The sequence below is a fragment of the Saimiri boliviensis genome, chromosome 11 (assembly GCF_048565385.1).
Source record: "Saimiri boliviensis isolate mSaiBol1 chromosome 11, mSaiBol1.pri, whole genome shotgun sequence".
NCBI classification, from domain to species: domain Eukaryota; kingdom Metazoa; phylum Chordata; class Mammalia; order Primates; family Cebidae; genus Saimiri; species Saimiri boliviensis.
The window spans coordinates 15,647,501-15,668,160 of NC_133459.1; the positions used below are offsets into that span (position 1 = coordinate 15,647,501).

General features: G+C 55.0%; 1 protein-coding gene across 1 annotated transcript in view; it reads left to right on the forward strand.

The window, feature by feature from the left end:
• Window positions 1–20,660, forward strand: part of PADI1 (peptidyl arginine deiminase 1) — a 43,353-nt gene that overhangs the window by 352 nt on the left and 22,341 nt on the right. Inside the window, exon 2 of the mRNA XM_003934958.4 lies at window positions 19,377–19,557. Coding sequence (XP_003935007.3) covers window positions 19,377–19,557 — 181 coding nt within the window. The remainder of the gene's footprint in view (window positions 1–19,376; window positions 19,558–20,660) is intronic.

Genomic DNA, 20,660 nt, shown 5'->3' on the forward strand with positions numbered 1-20,660 from the left:
GCTCCAGCTGGGCTCAGGACAGTGGCCTCAAGCCCCTGGGTAAGAGTCAAGGTCCCCAACTTCTCCGTGCCTCAGTTTCTTTCGCCGTAAAATAGAGATGCACCGATGCCGACCCTCTTCTCCTCTCTGCCCACCTTCTGCTATTCCTTCCTTGCCCCCCGTTTCTCCTTCCTCCATCTCAGAGAACGTTCTCATTTAACTGTCGGCCAGGCTGGAGCACAGCGGCACCATATTGGCTCACTGCAGCCTCCGCCCCGCGGGTCCATGCCTACCCGTGCCGTGTGTGCGGTGGGAATCACGACGCTTGCAGACGTTCACAGGCTGAGGCAGGAGAATCGCTTACCAGTTACCCCTGGGTTCTGGGTGCTGGGCTCAGGACATTGGCCTCAAGCCCTTGGATAAGAGTCTGGCCTTAGGATTCTAACTCTGAGCCCTGGGGTCAGGCTTTGGGGTCTGGGCCCTGCGTTCTGACACCCAGGTGGAACTTGTGTGGAGTATCAGATTGCTCAGGATGGGGAAGAGAACTGGTCCTCCCCTCCCTCAATTTCTTGCCAAGCCCCCATCTCTCTGAGGTGAAGGGACGCGTGTATAATCCTGAAAGGTCAGCCGGCCTAACTAATTGATTTGAATCAGGAGGGAGTGGTTAGGAAATACTCAGTGCATTAGTACGGGGAGAGAACGTGGAGCAAGATGGCCGGGACTTGTGTTTGCTGTGAGATGATGGCGATGACAGTGATTATTGTGATGAACAGTGGTGATGGCGATGATGGCGGTGATAGTGGCAGTGATGACAGCTGAAGGGGCAGCAGTGGCATTTGCTTCTCCTGTTGACCCGAATCTTCCCTGTGCTGGCTCTGCCAGGATGGGGACCCAGGGACTCTCAGCCTTAGTGTTCCTTAGTTCCCCCCAAATCCTAAGGGAGTTCGATTTGGTGATCTCCGGCAGCATTTCCAACTCTGATAGGCTGTCTATGGATTCCATCGCTGCTGGACCAGGTGGGGCTGAACCCCTTGCAGATAGGGAGCTCGTGGTAGGAGTCCCCCTCAAAGAGGAGCCGGGAGCTGGGGGCATGTTACCAGGTGGGATCTGAGCTCCTACCTCCCTCTTACGACTCAGCCCCTGTACCTGCTGCTCTGGTTAATGGACGCAGGGCCCAGCTGTCCACCTGGCTCCGGTGATCTCTGCCTGAGAAGCCCTTCCTGCCCCTCCATTGGGCAGTGGTCTGTGACTCCAGTGGCAGGGCTGGCGAGGAGAGCCAGGAGCCATGGAAACCAGTCCTTGTCTCTAAGTTGCTGCTTCGAGTCCTGGCATGGGGGCTGCTTCTCTTGGGTCTCAGTGGCCAGTGGAGACCCCATTGTCTCCTGCCCTGTTCACATAGGCTTCCTGGATTTAGCAAATAAAAATACAGGGTGCCTAGTTAAGTTTGAATTTCACATAAATAACAAAAAGTTTTTTTAGTATATTGCATGGGAGATATTTCTACTAAAAAATCTGCTGTTTACCTGAAGCTGAAATCTTTTTTTTTTTTTGAGATGGAGTCTCGCTTTGTCACCCAGGCTGGAGATCTCAGCTCACTGCAACCTCCGCCTCCCTGGTTCAAGCAATTCTTGGCCTCAGCCTCCTAAGTAGCTGGGATTACAGGCGCCCCTCACCACCCCTGGCTAATTATTGTATTTTCAGTAGAGATGAGGTTTCACCATCTTGGCCAGGCTGGTCTTGAATTCCTGACCTCGCGATCCACCTGCCTTGGCCTCCCAAACTGCTGGGATTACAGGTGTGAGCCACTGCGCCCGACTGCCGAAGCTGAAATCTAACTAGGCAGCCCACAGTGTATCTGGAAATCTACATCCACACCAAGAGTAGGAAGAGGGTCCCTGGCAGGCCCCCTTCTTCCTATTTCAGGCTTCTGCTCTCATCTGAGGGCCTGGCTGTTTCTAGGCGATTCCAGAACCTCTGGCTTTACACGGTGCTACTGACTAAAGCCAGAAGCGTTTCACGGGGAGCCAGAAGAGCTGGCCTTAGCTCTGCCGCCGACTTCCTGCCCGATGTGGGTCAAGTCATCTGTCCTCTCTTGGTTTTATTTTCTCGTCTGAGCCCCTGTGAGATAAGCCACGTCCCCTCTGCAGTTCACTGTGGAGATGAGGTGCCCAGACCCTGGAGATGAACACACTCTGTTCTCAGGCTGGCTCCATGCATGCTGTGTGACCCTGGGCAAGCTGCTGCACTTCTCTGAGCCTCAGTTTCCACATCTGAAAATGAAGAAACAGTAACACCAATTATAATGGGTTCAGGGGAAGATAAATGAGGCCATGCATGTAGAAGGCCCCTTGCGCCGTGGGTGCCCTGGCAGTGTGCCCAGCCCTGGTAGCTCTGTGGGCCCCCTTTTCTCCAGCAGCTATTCTTTCACTCACACCTGAGAGGGTGGGAGGAGACAAGGCCGGCTCGGACTGCGTGTGCTGGGAGCGTAGGGTGTCTGTAAAGCTCTTTAGCCTCCTCAAATGCAGGCCCTGGCACAGCCGAGGGGCACCGGCAGGTTCCCTGGGCTATGCATAGCTGTTGTGGGAGGCAGCGGCTGCTCTGGGATCCCGAGTGAGCACCCGGGGCGCCTCCACCCAAGCACCCTTCAGGAACCTTCACCTGAGTGTTGGTGGTGACTACGGTCACAGCTGCTGAGAGCTTCCCATCTAGGACACAGAAGTTTATTCTGCTGCAATAGGGAACAGCTTCCTGGCGGCCAGGTCTGTGATGGGCAGGGAAAGAGGGGCATGGAATCGTCAACCTTGGAAGGTTTTTAAGAGCAGCCTAAAGCTCACTCTGCAGCTGGGCTGGCCGGGAGGAAGGGGCTACATTTGGTAACAGGTGATGCACTTGGGGCCTCCCCAGCCCCTTCGCCCAGTGCCTGGCTCTAGCTAAGGCCAAGTCGGGGGTTTCTAGTTGGCCTTACTGGTGGGATGGGGGAAGCCCCCAGAAGAGGAGGTGTCGCCAGTCACCTGAGCTGCTGTAAGCCTGAGCCCCCCGGGAGATAAGTGTGAAGGGATGATGTCACGGGAAGTGATTCATTCCCCCAGGGGCTGTGTGGACTGGTTATTTGAAGAAACATTTGTGTTTGGGGTAATTGTGTGCCCCAGGGTGTCCCGGCCTAGGAAACTCTTAGGAATTTTCCACTCAGCATGTGCTGAAGGTCCCAACCCTACACCCCAGCGGGCTAGCTCACTACCCTGACCCCCACACCCCAGCGGGCTAGCTCACTACCCTGACCCCCCACACCCCAGCAGGCTAGCTCACTACCCTGATGCCCCACACCCCAGTGGGGTAGCTCACCACTCTGTCTACCCCCAACCCCAGTGGGATAGCTCAACACCCTGACCCCCACACCCCAGTGGGCTAGCTCACTACCCTGACCCCCACACCCCAGCGGGCTAGCTCACTACCCTGACCCCCACACCCCAGTGGGCTAGCTCACTACCCTGACCCCCCACACCCCAGTGGGCTAGCTCACTACCCTGACCCCCCACACCCCAGCAGGCTAGCTCACCACCCTGACCCCCCACACCCCAGTGGGCTAGCTCACTACCCTGACCCCCATACCCCAGCGGGCTAGCTCACTACCCTGATGCCCCACACCCCAGTGGGGTAGCTCACCACTCTGTCCACCCCCAACCCCGGTGGGATAGCTCAACACCCTGACCCCCACACCCCAGTGGGCTAGCTTACCACCCTGGCCCCCCATGCCCCAGCAGGCTAGCTCACTACCCTGACCCTCCACATCCCAGCAGGCTAGCTTATCACCCTGACCCCTACGCCCCAGTGGGTTAGCTCGCCACCCTGACCCCCACGCCCCAGTGGGCTAGCTCGCCACCCTGACCCCCACGCCCCAGTGGGCTAGCTCGCCACCCTGACCCCCACGCCCCAGTGGGCTAGCTCGCCACCCTGACTGCCCTGGTTGTCCTTGTCTTTGCCTGAGGACTTCAGGTGGCTCGTGCCAGTAAAGACTGGCGCGGTCAGTGTGGGGAATCCCTCTGCCGCCCTTCACGGCTTTCCTTGACTGCCCAGAGACCAGATCCAGAGCCCCAGGCTGGAGGCCAAAAAGAAGCTTTATTCTTCGGGATGCAGAAGGCTGGCCTTACGGGGACATTCTCCTGTACTTACCCCCAAGCCTTCCCCACCCCTGCAAAAGCAGCAATGCCAGACGAACTCGGGATCACAGGGTGGTAGACTTGGAGGGGCACAGGAGGACTCTGCTGGCCTCTCAGATGCAATTTTCTGGAATTCCCTGTACTTCAGAAAATGAAAACACCAAAACAGAGTTATAAAACTTGTGGGACACGTAATGTGTACGTTGAGTAAATTAATACTTTTAACTCGCACAGAAGAACGAGGCCTAATTGTACTCCTCAGGGGAAAATTATAGGATTGACGCCGACACTAAGTTCCAGAACCGACAGGCTGCCGGCACCCGGAGGGACACAGTCTCTGCTCCATCCTGTCACTGTGTCACTGCGGCAGGAAGGACACTCTCCACCAGAAGAAACATAAAAGTTCAAGCGTCAGGGTTCCTAGAAAATATGAAGCTGGGGTTCTCCGAAAGTTCCATGGGGCCCTGATAGGCCCAGGGGTTGTAGGAACTGGACTCAGAATGGTGGAAGGTGGCATTCTTGAAACATAAAATGTTGGCATCAGGAAGTGCTGCAGAGGTCAGCCACCCCTTAATTCTGCGGAATTTCCTGCTCCTCTGGGTGCCGGCTGCCACTTGCCATTTTGGGGCTGGCTGGGAATCTCTCCCCTTCCCTCTGGCCCCCAGGCCCTCCGCTTTCTGCCTCCTTCCCCCTTCCTGGCATTTCCCTGATCCTCACTCTGAGACTCGTCTTTCCTTCTCAGCTCCCATCCCTTCCATTCCCAGCTGGTCTTTGCAGGCTGTGTGACCTTGGGCCAGTCACTTAATGTCTCTGAACCTGTTTTCTTCCACATCACTCCCAATAGGAGTGATATCCCTTATTGTTGGTACCTGCGAAGCTGACACCTTTATTTTTTCCATTTTATTTTATTTTTATTTTTGAGATGGAGTCTCGTTCTGTTGCCCAGGCTGGAGTGCAGTGGCATGATCTTGGCTCACTGCAACTTCTGGCTCCCAGGTTCAGCCTCCCAAGCAACTGGGACCACAGTTATGTGCCATTCCACCTGGCTGATTGTTTTTGTATTTTTAGTGGAGACGGGAGAAGTGGACCTCTGCCCAGCCTGCACCCTCAGCCTGGGCTCTCTGGGTGTGCCCCTTCCCAAGCAACGATGGCATAAGGCACCAGGAGTGTGATTTCTGGGAATGAGGGAGAACACAGGACACAGCCACATCATGTGTGATTCTCCTGAGAAAATGCCCGAGCCTGCTGAGGGGTCTGGGAATCAGCCATTGCCCTCCCTCAACCTCCCATCTGCCCCAGCCAGCCCCAGCCACCCGGGGAGAGGGCCCAGGGGAAAGCTAAAGCCAGGGGATTGCAGATTGGAGCTGCCCCTCCCACTGTCTGGCACCCACACCTCCCATCTCAAGGAAGCGCCTATGGCCTTTTCCCCAGGGCAGTCTGCTCCTGGGCAACTACTCTGTGCTGGGCTCTGGCACGGTGATGACACAGCTCTATACAGCCCGTGGCCACCTGTGAGGCGCTCCCATCTTAGTCAGGAGCTAAATAAATTTCAGGAAGTGGGTTTCAACAATTGCACACATGATCCATTTTCTTAGTCAGGTAGGAGAGTGAAAGGAGGCGCGAGGGTCCTCTTAACCACGGGGCACTGTGTCCTCTCTTGCCCGGGTCTGCCCACTCCTCCATGCCTTTCAGATGCCCTCTGTGACAGTAATGACCATGATGGCAGCTCTGCTTTAAGTGCTCACTGTACTCTCTCAGTTAAACCTCACAACAAGCCTATGAGATGCAGACTACTATAATCCCCATTTGCACAGCCCACACATGCCAGAGCTGGGATTTGGACCCGAGTGCACCTGGTTCTAAATTCTGTGAGCCCAGCCCTGCGACTGCCCAGCCTTTTGGGCCTCTTCCATGTTGCTGGGTGAGGGGCGAAGTGGAAGTGGGGCAGCAGATGAGCTTTGGAGTCGGACGTAGGTGGGGGCCAAGCACAGCTCTGCCCCGTCACCGTCACCCTCTGTGTGACTTCTCTCCATTTCACCTCATCTTCTGTAAAATGGGGAAAAGAATAATCACTCCCCTATTAGCAGGTAGGGACCATGGGAATGGAGTCAGAGAATGAAGTAAAAACCCTCCACGGACTCTGATGGAGCCAGTCTGTGTGGACCGCATGAAGGCACAGCCAGGGATGATTTGTTTCTGCTTTCCTGGTGCCCAGCATGGGACCTGATGCCCAGCAGGTGCCCAGGGAGGTATGTTGAGGCAGAGTCACTGGCAGCACTAATGGGGGACCCATGTGCCCCAGGGGAGCTGCTGGCCTTTAGCCCTGGAGCCCACGGGGTGGCGGCCAGTATCCTGGGTCATCCGCCTCCAGGCAGATCCCTAGCCCCAGGCAGAATCACCCACAGAGCTGGTCCCCCCCGGGGATTTGCTGGGCCCTGCTGGCTGACCCTCTGGTGTTTCTTGTGGCTTAATTCCAGAACACCTAGAGATTGGCAACTGTTATTAGTAAAATTTTCAGTGCCGCAAAAGAAGTAGCCCTCGAATATAAATTTCCTCAGCAAGGCAATTTACTTGCATTGAAGGGTGCGGCTCACAGATGGAACAATGGCGAGCACACGCCTGGACAAGGAGGGAAAGGGGCTATTATGCCTGATGGAGTCACCCCTACCCCTGGGTCGTTCCCCTGTTGGCTAGGGTTAGACTGCACAGTCTAGACTAATCCTGATTGGCTATTTTAAAGGGAGCAGGGGTACAGAGCCAGAGTGGTGGGGTGGGTCATTTGGTGGGAAGGACGGTTACTAGCAGGTCAGAGCAAGTAGTCAGGGGTCAAAGCAGGTGACCGGAGCAGGTGACCGGGACGAGTCAGGACGGACCACGGGACCGGGGGAAAGGATGTGAACTACTGATTAGAACTGGTGGTACAGGGTGTTTACTGAAACTACAAGGTAGTTACACTTTAAAATAGATAATTAAAGAACAAGAGAGCTGAACATACCGACAAACTGATTCTTCAAAGAGAATCTTGGGGTTCACAATATCTAACACGCCTGTGGGGCTCCTGGCAGGCAGGATCCCGGCCAGGTTTGCAGGGGAGCCAGTGCTGGCTGCTCCTCAGCCTTTCATCCGCTTCTTCCTGATTCTTCGCCTCCTGCCCCCGCCACTCACCCAGCACAGTGCCCCAGATGACCCCCAAAGGGCACACTGACCCCCACCTCCATCCACTTGGTTTCTGTCCCCAGGATTTGGCCATGTCCAAACCGCAGGGTAAGACAGTCCGCAGGGAAGCACTTCTCTGTGACTGCGGTGTTCGTCGTCTCCCTAGAGACCAGGTGGCACATTTCTGAACTGTCAACACAAGGTTTGGTCTGTGAAGCCCCAGGGGGTCGAGGCTTCAGGGAAGCAAGTTGCAACCATGCAAAAGGAAGAGCTTTCTAATTACCTGAGCTGTCAGAGCAGAGAGGGGTGTGAGGTTGTGAGCTGTCTATCCTGGGGCGTAGGCAGGGGGCTGGCCAGGATGACCTCCGAGGCCCCCCCTCCGACCCATGGCCTATCCTATGCGAGAGGCTCCCTGGTCTTTTCTGTCATTTTAGGGCAGACAAGGACAAGAAGATCACAGGCGCCACCCCTCTGGCCCGTACTGACCTTGCTCCTGGAAGATGTGGGTGCATGGGTGGGGCCAGGGGGCGGTGGCTTCCTGCCTCTCAGTGCCACCATCCTGCCTGGGCCTTCCTGGCCTGCTGCCAAAGAGCCATGCAGAGGAGCTCGCCTGGCACACTCTCAACGCATTCCTGTTTCCTTCCGACATCCTGACCGTCTCCTCCTTCCAGTCCCCGACAGGGGCATGCTTGGGGCATGCCCGCACTCATTTTAATACCAGCCAGGACAGCTCCTCCCTCTGCCCTCTGTACGACCTGAGCAAAATTACTTAACCCCTATGCAATTTCTTTATCTGCGAAGTGGGACGGTAATGCGGGGTCCTCATTAGGGAAAAGGAGCCAGGCTGGTGGGAGCAGGAAAAAGCAAAAAAAGAAAGCCAGGCTGGGCGTGGTGGCTCACGCCTGTAATCCTAGTACTTGGAAAGCTGAGGCAGGCTGATCAAGAGGTCAGGAGTTCAAGACCAGCCTGATCAACATGGCAAAACCTGTCTCTACTAAAAATACGAATATTAGCCGGGCATGGTGGCAGCTGTAATCCCAGCTACTCAGGAGGCTGAGGCAGGAGAATCACTTGAACCCAGTAGGCAGAAGTTGCAGCAAGCTGAGATCGCGCCACCGTACTCCAGCCCGGGTGACGGAGTGAGACTCTGTGTCAAAAGAAAAAGAAAAAAGAAAGCAGATCAGCTCCAAGCCCACCTTTCTTCATGGTCCAGGACACACAGCTCTCCTACACAAGTAACTCACAATCTTCCTGCGCCCCGCTCTCACCAGACACCTGCAAGTGCGCCCCCTGCAGCCTTGGCGTTGTCAGTGCTGCACAAAGTCCTCTTCAGCAGACAGCAGAAACATCATCCTGTAAAATCCCAAGCAAGTCTTTGTTTCTTTGCAGTTGGCTTCTTTCTTCCAACCCAGAGACAGGCTTCTTTTCCGAAGGCTGACTGCTGTGTCTCTGGCAATGGGTTTTCCTGCTTTCTGTAATCAATCTGTTTTCCTTTACGTACAACTGTCCTGGTAAATTCTTTTTTATAAAATTATACTTTAAGTTCTGGGACACGTGTGAAGAACGTGCGGGTTTGTTACATAGGTATACACATGCCAGGGTGGTTTGCTGCACCCATCAACCTGTCATCTATATTAGGGATGCTCTCCCTCCCCTAGCCCCCCGCCCTCCAACAGGCCCCTGTGTGTGATGTTCCCCTCCCTGTGTCCATGTGTTCTCATTGTTCAACTCCCACTTATGAGTGAGAACATGCAGTGTGTGGTTTTCTGTTTCTGTGTTAGTTTGCTGAGAATGATGGTTTCCAGCTTCATCCATGTCCCTGCAAAGGACATGAACTCATCCTTTTTTATGGCTGCACAGTATTCCACGGTGTATATGTGCCACATTTTCTTTATCCAGTCTGTCACTGATAGGCATTTGGGTTGGTTCCAAGTCTTTGGTATTGTGAACAGTACCACAATACACATACGTGTGCATGTGTCCTTATAGCAGGATGATTTATGATCCTTTGGGTATATACCCAGTAATGGGATTGCTGGGCCAAATGGTATGTCTGGTTCTAGATCCTTGAGGAGTCGCCACGCTGTCTTCCGCAATGGTTGAACTAGTTTACGCTCCCGCCTGGTAATTTCTTTTACTCCTGTATTACCCTGTGACAAGTGACACCTGCCTTGGTCGGGAGCAGGAGTTGTAGTGAAGTTGAGAGGAGATCATGGACAGCAAAAGCTAGGCCTGTGCCTGGCACATGGCAGGTGCTCGAAGATGCAGGCTCTTTCCCTGTCCCAATGGAACTGGTGGAACATGCTGCCTTACGCCATACCAGTGGGTGGGTCCACACCTTACCACAGGAGGCGGGCAGGGGTGGAGAGTAGCTGGTTTTACACTCCCCATCCCACCCTCCACGCTGCCTTTTGGGAGATTCTCTAAGAATTCACCTATTCTGCTCATAGCCTCTCTATTGAACCTGATGCAACCGGCCCTGCTCTGGGCATGGGGTTGGCGGGCATTGCAGGGTGAGTAGGAGGACGCTGTTCTGGGCGGCACCGATAAAATGTGAAGTGGCACCCAGGAAGGTCTGACCCAGGGCCGTGGGGACACAGAGGAAGGACACAGGCTTCTGGCTGGAGTGAGTTGGGCTATTTGGGGACTCTGAGAAGAGTCATCGTAACATGGTGACAGCATCCCACGCTGAGAGGTCATCATCTCAGGGAATCCCTCCGCCAGCCTAGGGAGTAGCTCTTGGGATTATGTCCATTTAACAGCGGAGGAAAGTCAAGGCAGTTGAGTGACCCAATTTGAGGCCATGCTCCACACAGAACCCACCCTTCACTCCATGGAAGAAGTGGCATTTGAAGTAAGCCTTGAAGATCCCCCCGCCCCCCGGCCTGTGACCCTGCCCAGCAGAGATGGGGGAGGGGCCTGGGGAGGGGCAGTATCATCAGCCTAACAGTGGAAACCATGATAAATATGACAGTGATTACCAGGACACCTGAGGGGTGACTGCTGCAGTGGTGATGATGATGGTCGTTTATATTTGGAGGGGTGCTTTCAAACATGTTACCTCCCCTGACTATGCGTTTGGGGACATGCCAGGACTGCATATCTGGGGGTTGGTTAGGTCTGGGGGCTGCATCACGAGACATCACCCAAGAGAAGCATCTTGGAGAAGATCATTAGATTCGGAGGAAGCTGGGAGCAGCTCGGGAAAGCTGGCGTGTCACAGCCCACTGTGGGGCAGCCTGGGGCTCACCCCAAGCTCCCACTGTTGCCTGCTACGCCTCCCAAGGGCAGCCCTTCATCCACAGCCAGGCCCACAGATCTGGGCACCTGAGAGATAAGGGAAGGCTCGTGGGCCCCATCTCTGAGGCCTGGGTCAGGGGTGGGGGTAGGATGCCAAGGGAACTTGCCTGGGTGCCAGAGAGGATCAGCAGACCCCTCCTCCTGCCTCTCCCTGGTGGTCTTCAGAGCTCCTGCTGGGGTACCTGCCGCTCTTCTGTAGCTGCAGCTGACCTGATGTGGGGGGGTGGGAGCCATGTCTTGAAGGTATTGGGGTTGGGACTAGAACAGGCCCCTCTCCATGCCTGCGGGAGTGGCCCTGGGCCTCAGACCTGCCTAGCACGTGTCTTCTGCAGGAAGCCACTATTCCCCCAAGGCCCAACCAACCCCTCTAGGCACTGGCTACTCATCTGGCACTCACAGGGGCACGGGATACTGAGACCAGGAGCCTGGCACGCCAGAGAGAGTGGAAGGGAGACGTGAGCGACTGAGCAAGTCTGGGTGGGGAGGGGCAGGTCTGGACTGTAGGAAGCCGGGCTGAGCTTGGAGGTCTCGATAGTCCCAGAGGCGTCTTACTTGCCATTTCTTCCCCTTTCTTTCATCATCACCTTCATCATCATCATCGTCATTTTCTATCAAGACTCCAAATAGGGGGAGTCTTGGAGTTGACTTGGAGATGTCTGGGGACTGGCTTCACAGAATCCTGCTCCTCTTGAAAGGGCTGTGTCTGGCACCGGTGGTCCCTGAGCGGGGCGGAGCAGGGGTTCCCCATGAGCTACAAACCCTCCTGCTGCCAGCTGGGTGCCCTGGGCTGGTGGCTACTTGCTCTTGGAATTGATGGGCCAGGCCGACTGGATTCCATCATGGCTCAGCCACCTCCCAGCTGGGCAGTCCTGAGAAAGCCACTCCACGGTCCTGAGTTCCTGTGTCCTTGTCCAGAATGAGTTGATTGCGTCCCTGGTTTGTGCCGGGGACTAAGCTGGATGTGGAGATGACAGCAGCGATGCAGACAGCATAAAACAGAAAAAAAATCTGCATTTTGGAGGGAGAGACGGCAACGAGCAGACACGTGCTCTGTCAGGTGGCTGGGAGGTGGCCGGTGCCATGTGCTGGAGTGAAGCTGCGGTTAGAGGGCACAAGCTCATGGTGTCATTCATGTCACAGCGTTTGCAGCAGGCAAGAAGGTCTCATACGATACCCGAGGGAAGGAAGTGAGGGGCTGGGCACACCGCAGGCGTCTGTGGCAGGAACATTCCGGACAGAGAGAGCTGCAGCCCTGGCATGCTCGAGGAAGGGCAGGGAACCCAGCGAGAGGCCGTGGGGAGGGAAAACAAGGGGTCAGGGAGGCCTGGGAGGCCACACAGCCTCTGAGCAGGAGGGATGCGATGGGACTTCTGGGTTTTTTTTTTTTAGATGGATCTCACTTTGTCACCCAGACTGGAGTGCAATGGCATGGTCTCAGCTCACTGCAACCTCTGCCTCCCAGATTCAAGCAATTCTCCTGCCTCAGCCTGCCAAGTAGCTAGGATTACAGGTGTGCACCACTACACCCAGCTAACTTCTATATTTTTAGTAGAGATGGGTTTCACTATGTTGGCCAGCCTGGTCTTGAACTCCTGACCTGGGCTCTGCCTGCCTTGGCCTCCCAAAATGCTGGCATTACAGGAGTGAGCCACCGTGCCTGGCCTGGGACTTCCATTTAAAAAGGTCCCTCCGGCTGCTGTGTTGAAGATGCACTGCGGGGAGACAGGGGAAGTGGGGGACTGGCCTATGGGAAAAATCCACATGGAAGCAACTGGTGGCTGGGATGGGCATGAGCTGTGGCAGAGGTGGGAGTGGGCGGAGTCTGCCTGCAGTTGCTGTGAGGGTGGAGCTGACGGATTTGCTGAGGGACTGGTTGTGCGTGTGAGGAAACGAGAGGAGGTGAGACTGGACTGGAAGGTGGAGCCCATATCGACTGGGCAGGGGCAGATCTGAAAGGAGTGGGGAAGAGGCTGGGGAAGGAGTGGGCATAGGGAGACCAGCGTTTGGCTTTGGATTTGTGAAGTTTAAAATGCCTCGTAGGGCCGGGTGCAGTGGCTCACGCCTGTAATCCCAGCACTTTAGGAGGCCGAGGCCAGTGGATCACTTGAGGTCGGGAGTTCGAGATCAGCCTGGCCAACGTGGTGAGACCCCGTGTCTACCAAAAATACAAAAATTAGCTGGGCGTGGTGGTGCACTCCTATAATCCCAGCTACTCGGGAGGCTGAGGCAGGAGAATCTCTTGAACCCAGGAGGCGGAGGTTGCAGTGAGCTGAGATTGTGCCACTGCACTCTAGCCTGGGTGACAGAGTGAGACTTTGTCTCAAAAAATAAAAAATAAAAAATAAAATAAAATAAAATATCTGGTAGATACCCAGGGAGATACTCAAAAAAAAATAAGAGGTCTGGGAGTTTTAACCATATTGATGTGGCAAGTGGAGAAAACGAAGGGAGTGGGTGTAGACAGAAGAGAGGAGGGGAGGAGAGGAGAAGGGAGGGAGGGGGGGAGGGGAGGAGAGGAGAAGGGAGGGGAGGGGAGGGAGGAGAGGTGAGGAGAAGGGAGGGGAGGGGAGGGAGGGGAGGGGAGGAGAAGGGAGGGGAGGGGAGGGAGGGGAGGAGAGGAGAAGGGAGGGGAGGGGAGGGAGGGGAGGAGAGGAGAAGGGAGGGGAGGGGAGGGAGGGGAGGGGAGGAGAAGGGAAGGCAGGGGAGAGAGGAGAGGAGAGGAGAGGTGAGGAAAGGAGAGGAGCAGAGGGGAGGCTGAACTGGAAGCCGGGTGTGCTGGGAACAGCCCCGCTCTGAAGAGCACCAGCGTGGGGATTCTGCCCGTTGCTGATGGTGTCTATTCCAATTACACATTTTGGAACTTGTTGTGGGGTGTGGTGAGGAACCACAGATGAGCTCAGGGGCCCACTAGATCCACTGTGAGATGAACCTGAGCTGAAACTCGGTGGATCACCTGGCCTCCATGAGCCCCTGCTCTGCCGGGTGCTGTTTAGGGTCTCCTAGATCAGTTCAGGGCCAGTGCGCAGGAAAACCGGGAACGTCTGTTCTTCCTTTCCCCAGTGCACAGTCACCCTGGTAAAAAGCTGGACGTCCTCTTGGGGAAGGCTGGGAGAAAGACGAACAGTGTAAGTTTTTGACAATGTACCAGAGTTCTTCCTCAAGGAGATCTGATTATTTTTTAGGAAGGTTACAAGCCCCTGGTTAAACACAGCCATTATATAATATTAAACTATACACACTTACAATTAAATTATATTAAAAACAAAGGCAGTAATACTGAAAACTCATCACCACCTAGTTATTTTACTGCATTCTACCATTGTCTATATGTAGTGGAAATAGTGACGCAGTGAGGGGCTATTACGCAACTCTTTGAAACTCTGAGTCCAAGGATGTTGGGCTGGTAACTTGAAACTGACCGTAGTGGGAGTATTTACACCACAGAAATTGGTCAAGACTACAAACCAGGGCTTCGTTCATGGTTTTGTTGAATGTCTAGCTTCAGAAAGTGATGGAGAATGGTTAACAGTACCGACCAAACTTAAAGGTGTATTGCGTCTCTAGCTGTGACATTGTGGTTAGCACCAAAAACTGAAGTATTCATTCCTCCAGGATTATCTGATTCTACAGAGAAGTTGCTTTCATCCTAGATGAATGAATGAAGGGCGACATGCATCTTCATTGTTTTTCTTTCATCTTATTCGTAACCACAAACAAAAATATCAACCAATGTTTGTGTCACACATGAGATTTAAAGACAATAAACTTATGGAGGAAAGAATCAGCAGATTCCAGTGCAATTGCATTGGTCAAATCATGATCAAATTGGCAGCCACAGATTGATTGCAGTTAAAAGAGAGGGCATCTGGAAGAATCAATGGACTACATAGAATTTACAACACATTTGACAATAAAGAATAATAGGTATTATAGGCTGGGCATGGTGGCTCATGCCTATAATCCCAGCACCTTGGGAGGCCACGGTGTGCGGATCACGAGGTCAAGAGATCGAGACCATCCTCGCCAACATGGTGAAACCCCATCTCTAATAAAAATACAAAAATTAGCTGGGTATGGTGGCACGCACCTGTGGTCCCAGCTACTTGGGAGGCTGAGGTGGAAGAATTGCTTGAACCCAGGAGGCGGAGGTTGCAGTGAGCTGAGATTGCGCCACTGCACTTCAGTCTGGCGACAGAGCAAGACCCTGTCTCAAAAAAAAAAAAAAAAAAAAAGAAAAAAGAATAATATGTATTATATTATTTTTACATTTTGTGCTACACATTATTTACATCAGTGAAACTTATAATAAATTTACATATACATATATATGCATAGGACCCCCTGACTCCGGAGAGCGGGTTGTTAAACATTTAGCAGCACACCACTGCCTGGAGTTAGGGGGTCAGGAAAGTGATACAGCAAAGGCATCAGAGGAAAGGCCAGGGAGTCAGGGGAGAGGAAGCAGAGCCTGTGTCCCAGCTGCCAAGTGGGAAAGTGTTTCAAAGACAGGTGATCATTTGGGCCAAGTGCCTCTGACAGGTCAACGAGGGGGAAGAAGAGAAAGACCCTCGGGCTTGGCAGCAGTGGGGTTTCCCTGGTGTGGTAGGGAGGAAAGGTGATTAGAGGCAGCCTGCAGAGGCCAAGAGAAGAAATAATTGGAGATGTCACGGGAACAGAAGAAATGAGGGAGTCAAGGCAGAGTAAGTTTGGGATGGCTGCTGTTCACCATGCCTGTGCTGGGTGCAAGGAAGGGAGAAGGGGCAAGGCGGGTGATGCCCTTGAGTAGGGGATGTGCTCCCAGGAGGGCTGGTCTTGGGCAAGAGCCCAGGTAGCTAGCCCCTTGACCCAGGAGGGCAGGCATGGCCGTGGGCTCAGAGGCAGGCGGGCTGGGAGATGAGGTGGTGGGAGGAGGGAGGTTGTGGCTCCGAGTGATGAGTGGGAGGAGGGGGAGGCTCCCAGAGACAGGAGAAGATAAGAAATCTTTCACCAGGACACTGAAAGAGAAAAGAGCCTGGAGAAATGCCGTGGGGCACCGGGTGTGTCTCGCATCCCTCGAGGTCGGCACTCATGAATCCAAGTGAACCGCGGTCGGCTGCGTGGTGCAGGTGCAGAGGGTGGAGAGTGGGGTCTGATTGTAGCTGGAGCTCTGCCAGGCAGCTTGACGGAGGGAAAGATGAGCAAAAGATTAGGGTGCGAGGCAAGGTAGTGGCCGCAGTGGGGGACTGGGAGCTGTGCTGATGAAGGGAGGAGGGAAGGAAAGGAAGTAAAGGAAGCCTGCTCAAACAGTGGGCGTGAGGGACAGCAGTGGGAGGCGGGTACAGGGGACAGCAGTGGGAGGCGGGTACAGGGGACAGCAGTGGGAGGCGGGTACAGGGGACAGCAGTGGGAGGCGGGTACAGAGGACTCAGACTTCAAGGGTCGTGCGTCCTGGTGGGCTGAAGGCTGGTGGCGTTGGTGTGTTAGGAGTGAGCTGCAGTGCTGGGAAGCAGTGTCCGAGCGGGCTGCTCACGGGGAAGCTTGCAGTGGGTGCAGTTTTCTGGTAATGACGTTCTACAGGGCCTGCCCTGGGAAGGAGGGGATGACGCCAGGTGGGGGACAGGAGCATTGGAAGAGGTCGAGGGACTGAGGAACCAGGGCACAGCACACCATCTACATCACTGTTGAAGTATAAACCGGTGACGGCAGAAGGCTGAGGACATGGCAGGAGCTGTCACCCTCGAGATGAGGACAGAGCGATGGTGTGCAGGGGTGTCCCTGCGGATGGGTGGTGTAGTCTGCAAAGCTGGGGGATTATGGAGTAAAGAAAGATGGGCCAGGCGTGGTAGCTCACGCCTGTAATCCCAGCACTTTGGGAGGCCAAGGTGGGCGGATCACGAGGTCAGAAGATCAAGACCATCCTGGCTAACACAGCGAAAACCCGTCTCTACTAAAACCACACACAAAAAATTAGCTGGGTGTGGTGGCACATGACTGTAGTCCCAGCTACTCAGGAGGCTGGGGCAGGAGAATCACTTGAACCTGGGAGGCAGAGGTTGTGTTGAGCTGAGATCTCGTCATTGCACTCCAGCCAGACTCAAAGAAAGATGATGATCTGGAAGGGACATTGAGGATCATGGGGGACCCTTGCCCATCTCCAGGCCCAGGGGCTGGAGGGAGTAAGGGGGAAGCAGTCACCATGGAGATGGCCGCAGGGGAGGTCATGCCCACTGTTTGAGCAGGCTTCCTTTACAGCACACGTCAAGGAAACTCTCTGGGGCAGGACTGAGGATATCGTGGAGATGATGGTGGCTGGGATTGAAAGGGAGTGGGAGGGGGGATGGGGAATGGGGTCAGACCAGAGGATGAGAGTCCAGGAGACTTGGGGTTTCCATGGTAACTGATATAAACGATGAGGAAGAGCAGGCAAGATTCGAGGAGCCCCAAAAGTGCCGTGGAACGTGGTGATTGTAAGATCAGGAGTGGGGGATGGGAAGGTGGGTCTTGCCAGCAGCCTGCGGGGGCTCTGGGGCCCCTGTCCACTCCTGCCTCATCTGCAAAATGGGGATAATAATCTTGGCTTTGGGGGGTTGCGATGAGCTTTAGGGAGCACCAAATAGGTCTTGGGTTTGTTGGGATTAGGAACGTTTGTCACCACAGTCAATGGAGTAATGTTTTGATGGGGCCAAGTGACCATGGCAGAGGTTGGGGAGGGGGTTTGGTTTCTCCAGAGGGTTGAATATTTGGGTGGATTTTTAGGGGTCTAGGAAAGAATGAAGGCAAGAGAATATGCAGAACACAAAATTCCTCCAGCAGCATCTTTGCGGTCAGGTGGATGTCTGTAAGCGCACTCGACCTTGGTGGTGTCCTGGTGGCTGACGGCTCTGCTGCAGGGGATGATGTCAGAGAGCCCCGACGTGCAAAGGAAGAACAAGCAGCAATGTGTAGTTCTCTGGCTTGACCTCCCCTCTAGGGTGTGAGCGCCTTGGGCCCAAGAGCCTCTTGGAACTCTGGAGGTTACTGCAGTGCCTGGCACACAGAAGCCACAGTTCACACTTACGCAGGGGATGAAGAAGAATGGGATGCCACCCCCAGAGGCCCTGTTGGTTTCGCTCTGGGTGCCCTGTAGCCTGAGTTTGCAGGGCATCCCCATCTGAACCTGTGTGCTGGCCCGGACCAGGTGTGGCTGGGAGCAGCTGGTGATATGAGGAGTAGGGTGGGAACCTGGCAGATGAGTGCCCCAGGCTGGGACCAAGGTGGATGGGAGGCTTCTCAACACCCATTCTTGATCCCAGAGCTCTGGTGTATCAGGTGAACATGGTGTATTGGGTGATGGAAGAAGTGACGCTGGGTACAGGAGTTAGTCAAGTTCTAGATCTCGCTCAAGTTCAGGGGCTTGAGAACCCCCCTGCACAGTGGCAGAAAATGGGATCCGTCCATTCATTAACAAGTGTTTACGGAGCACCTGCCATGTACCAGACGCTGTTATAGGTGCTGGGGATGCAGCTGTGAACAAAACAGATAAAATTCCTGCCCTTGTGGAGCTGACCTTCTCACAAGAGAGACGGACAATTGACTGGCATTGGGGTGGGAGAACTGCTTAAACCTGGGAGGCCCAGGTTGCCGTGAGCTAAGATCGCACCCCACTGCACTCCAACCTGGGCAAGAGTGAGATTCTATCTAAAAAAAAAAAGGAATCGGCCAGGCGCGGTGGCTCATACCTGTAATCCCAGCACTTTGGGAGGCTGAGGTGGGCAGATCAAGAGGTCAAGAGATCGAGACCATCCTGGCCAACATGGTGAAACCTCGTCTCTACTAAAAACACACAAAAAATTAGCTGGGCATGGTGGCGTGCACCTGTAGTCCCAGCTACTGGGGAGGCTGAGGCAGGAGAATTGCTTGAACCCAGGAGGCGGAGGTTGCAGTGAGCCGAGGTCATGCCACTGCACTCCAGCCTGGTACCTGGTGACGGAGTGAGACTCTGTCTCAAAAAAAGATATATATATATAAAAAAAAGGAATCATGGGAAGGGAGATGGGGGGTGACGAGCGGAAAGATGGTCCAGGTGCAGCATTAAACAGAGCGACGGCGGGCGCTTGCTGAGAAGGTGATACTTAGGCGGAGCCCTGAAGAGGGCAAGGGAGGGAGCCTTGTGGCATCTCGGGGAGGAGCAGTTGATGTGGCAGGAGCAGCCAGTGCCAAGACCCTGAGGCAGGACAGCCTGGCATCTTCCTGACACAACGGGAAGGCCAGCATGGCTGGAGCGGACTGAGCCAGGGGAAGTGTAAGAGGGAGGAGGTCAGCGGGGTGTCAGGGGCACGTCGGAAGGGCCTCGTGAGCAGCTCGGTGAAAGAATTCTGCTTGTTCTGGGTTTGATGGAAACCACTGCTTTCAAGCAAAGGAAAAAGAAGCTCTGCTGTGTGCAGGACTGCAGGGGCCCGGGTGGGACCACGGACCCATGAGAAAGCTGCTCTGTGATCCAGCTGAGGAGTGATGGTGGCTAGGGCAGTGACGCCAGTGGAGGTGGTGAGAGGTGGTGGGGTAGTGGATTTCCTGTTGAGCCGGAGAGTTTGGGTGTCAGATCTGGAAGAGACTTGGGTGTGGGCTGGGGTTGTCCAGGGCTTTCCCATCATGTCCTGGTGCCCTAAAGCTTAGCCGAGCTTGATCTCCTGGCCAGTAGCACTGCCCCGTGCCTTCCTGGCCTGGCTGTTAAGGGGTGCTGTTTGAACGGCCTGGCAGCCCAGGCCCCACCCCACTGTGGCCACTCTCCTGAGCGCCGGGTCTCTTCCCCTCTCCCTTCTCTGTCAGTGATGTGCCCAAGGGTGCCAGCAGCTTCGGGGTCTCTGGGAGCTCCGGTGTGGAGGTCTTCATGGTCTATGACCGCACACACGTGTCAAAGCCCATAGGCAAGGCCAGCTGGCCCCTGGACACTGATGCAGACGTGGCCGTATCTGTGGGCACAGCCAGTAAGGAATTAAAGGACTTCAAGGTAAGAGGCCACTTTCTCAGAGAAAAGGGTGGGATCCAAGGTAAGACCCCCACCATGGCAACTCCCATTCCAAAGCTCCCCACTTAACCAAAGCTCACAAAGCTTCTCACACGACATACACAAAACATACCCTGCTACGACTCCACAGACGCCCAAAACACGCAAACCTCACCACCGCCCCCATATCACACGTGTACACACGAGTACTCCCACAAAACACAAATTCTAATCACCCCTCAGATTCACTGACAACCTCACATTAATCCCCGTATTCAGCCGACACACAGACCCCGAAAGCAGCCCCGCTGCTCTCGTGTGGGCAGGACTGCACAGCAAGAACCCGTGCACGTGCACATGGCCGTGTCCACACCTTTGGGTGCATGGATTTCCCATGCCCAGCCCACCTTCTCTCTCATCGCCTGCCCGAAGCTCAGACGATTCCCTCCTCACTCGCCCCAGCCCTGGGCACTCATGGCACACAGTGACCCACCAAATCCTAGACATGGCCCTTTCTCCCCCACAGGGAAAAGGCAGGGATGGGGCAGCTGCTGAGAGAGGGGCTCAGGAGCCCAGTGTGGGCTCAGATCCCACCTCCTCTGCTTGCTCGCCGAGGGACTGCTGGGACTGCAGGCAGGGCCTGGACCGTCTCATCTCAGGGGCTCCCTGGGATGGCCCGGGTGGAAGGCTTGGCGTGGAGTCTGGACCATGCTCTAAGCTCTGTGAGCACGGGCTGTGATGATGGAGTGGGGGCTCTCATTCCCATTTTACACAGGAAGCACTCGAGGGGTAGAGGGGCGGAGAGACTCGCCTAAGTCGATGGAGCCAGCTGCTCCTCCCTCATCTGCCAGCTGCTCCTGCTGGGAGCTGCCCCGCCCTCCCATCCCTCCACCCTGACCCCACCCTCCTTGCTCCTAACATCTGCTCCGGGAGCCAGGGTGTTCTCCACAGCCTCTTGGAGAAGGCAGCTCTGACTATCCCAGCCGGGCACCTTTGAGTCTTGGGACTGCGGAGACTGGGGGTCTCCATGCCTCCCGCACCTCTAAGCAGGGCTGTCAGGATGTGTCCCCCACCGCCTCTGCCACCGCCATCTCTGAAGGTGGTGG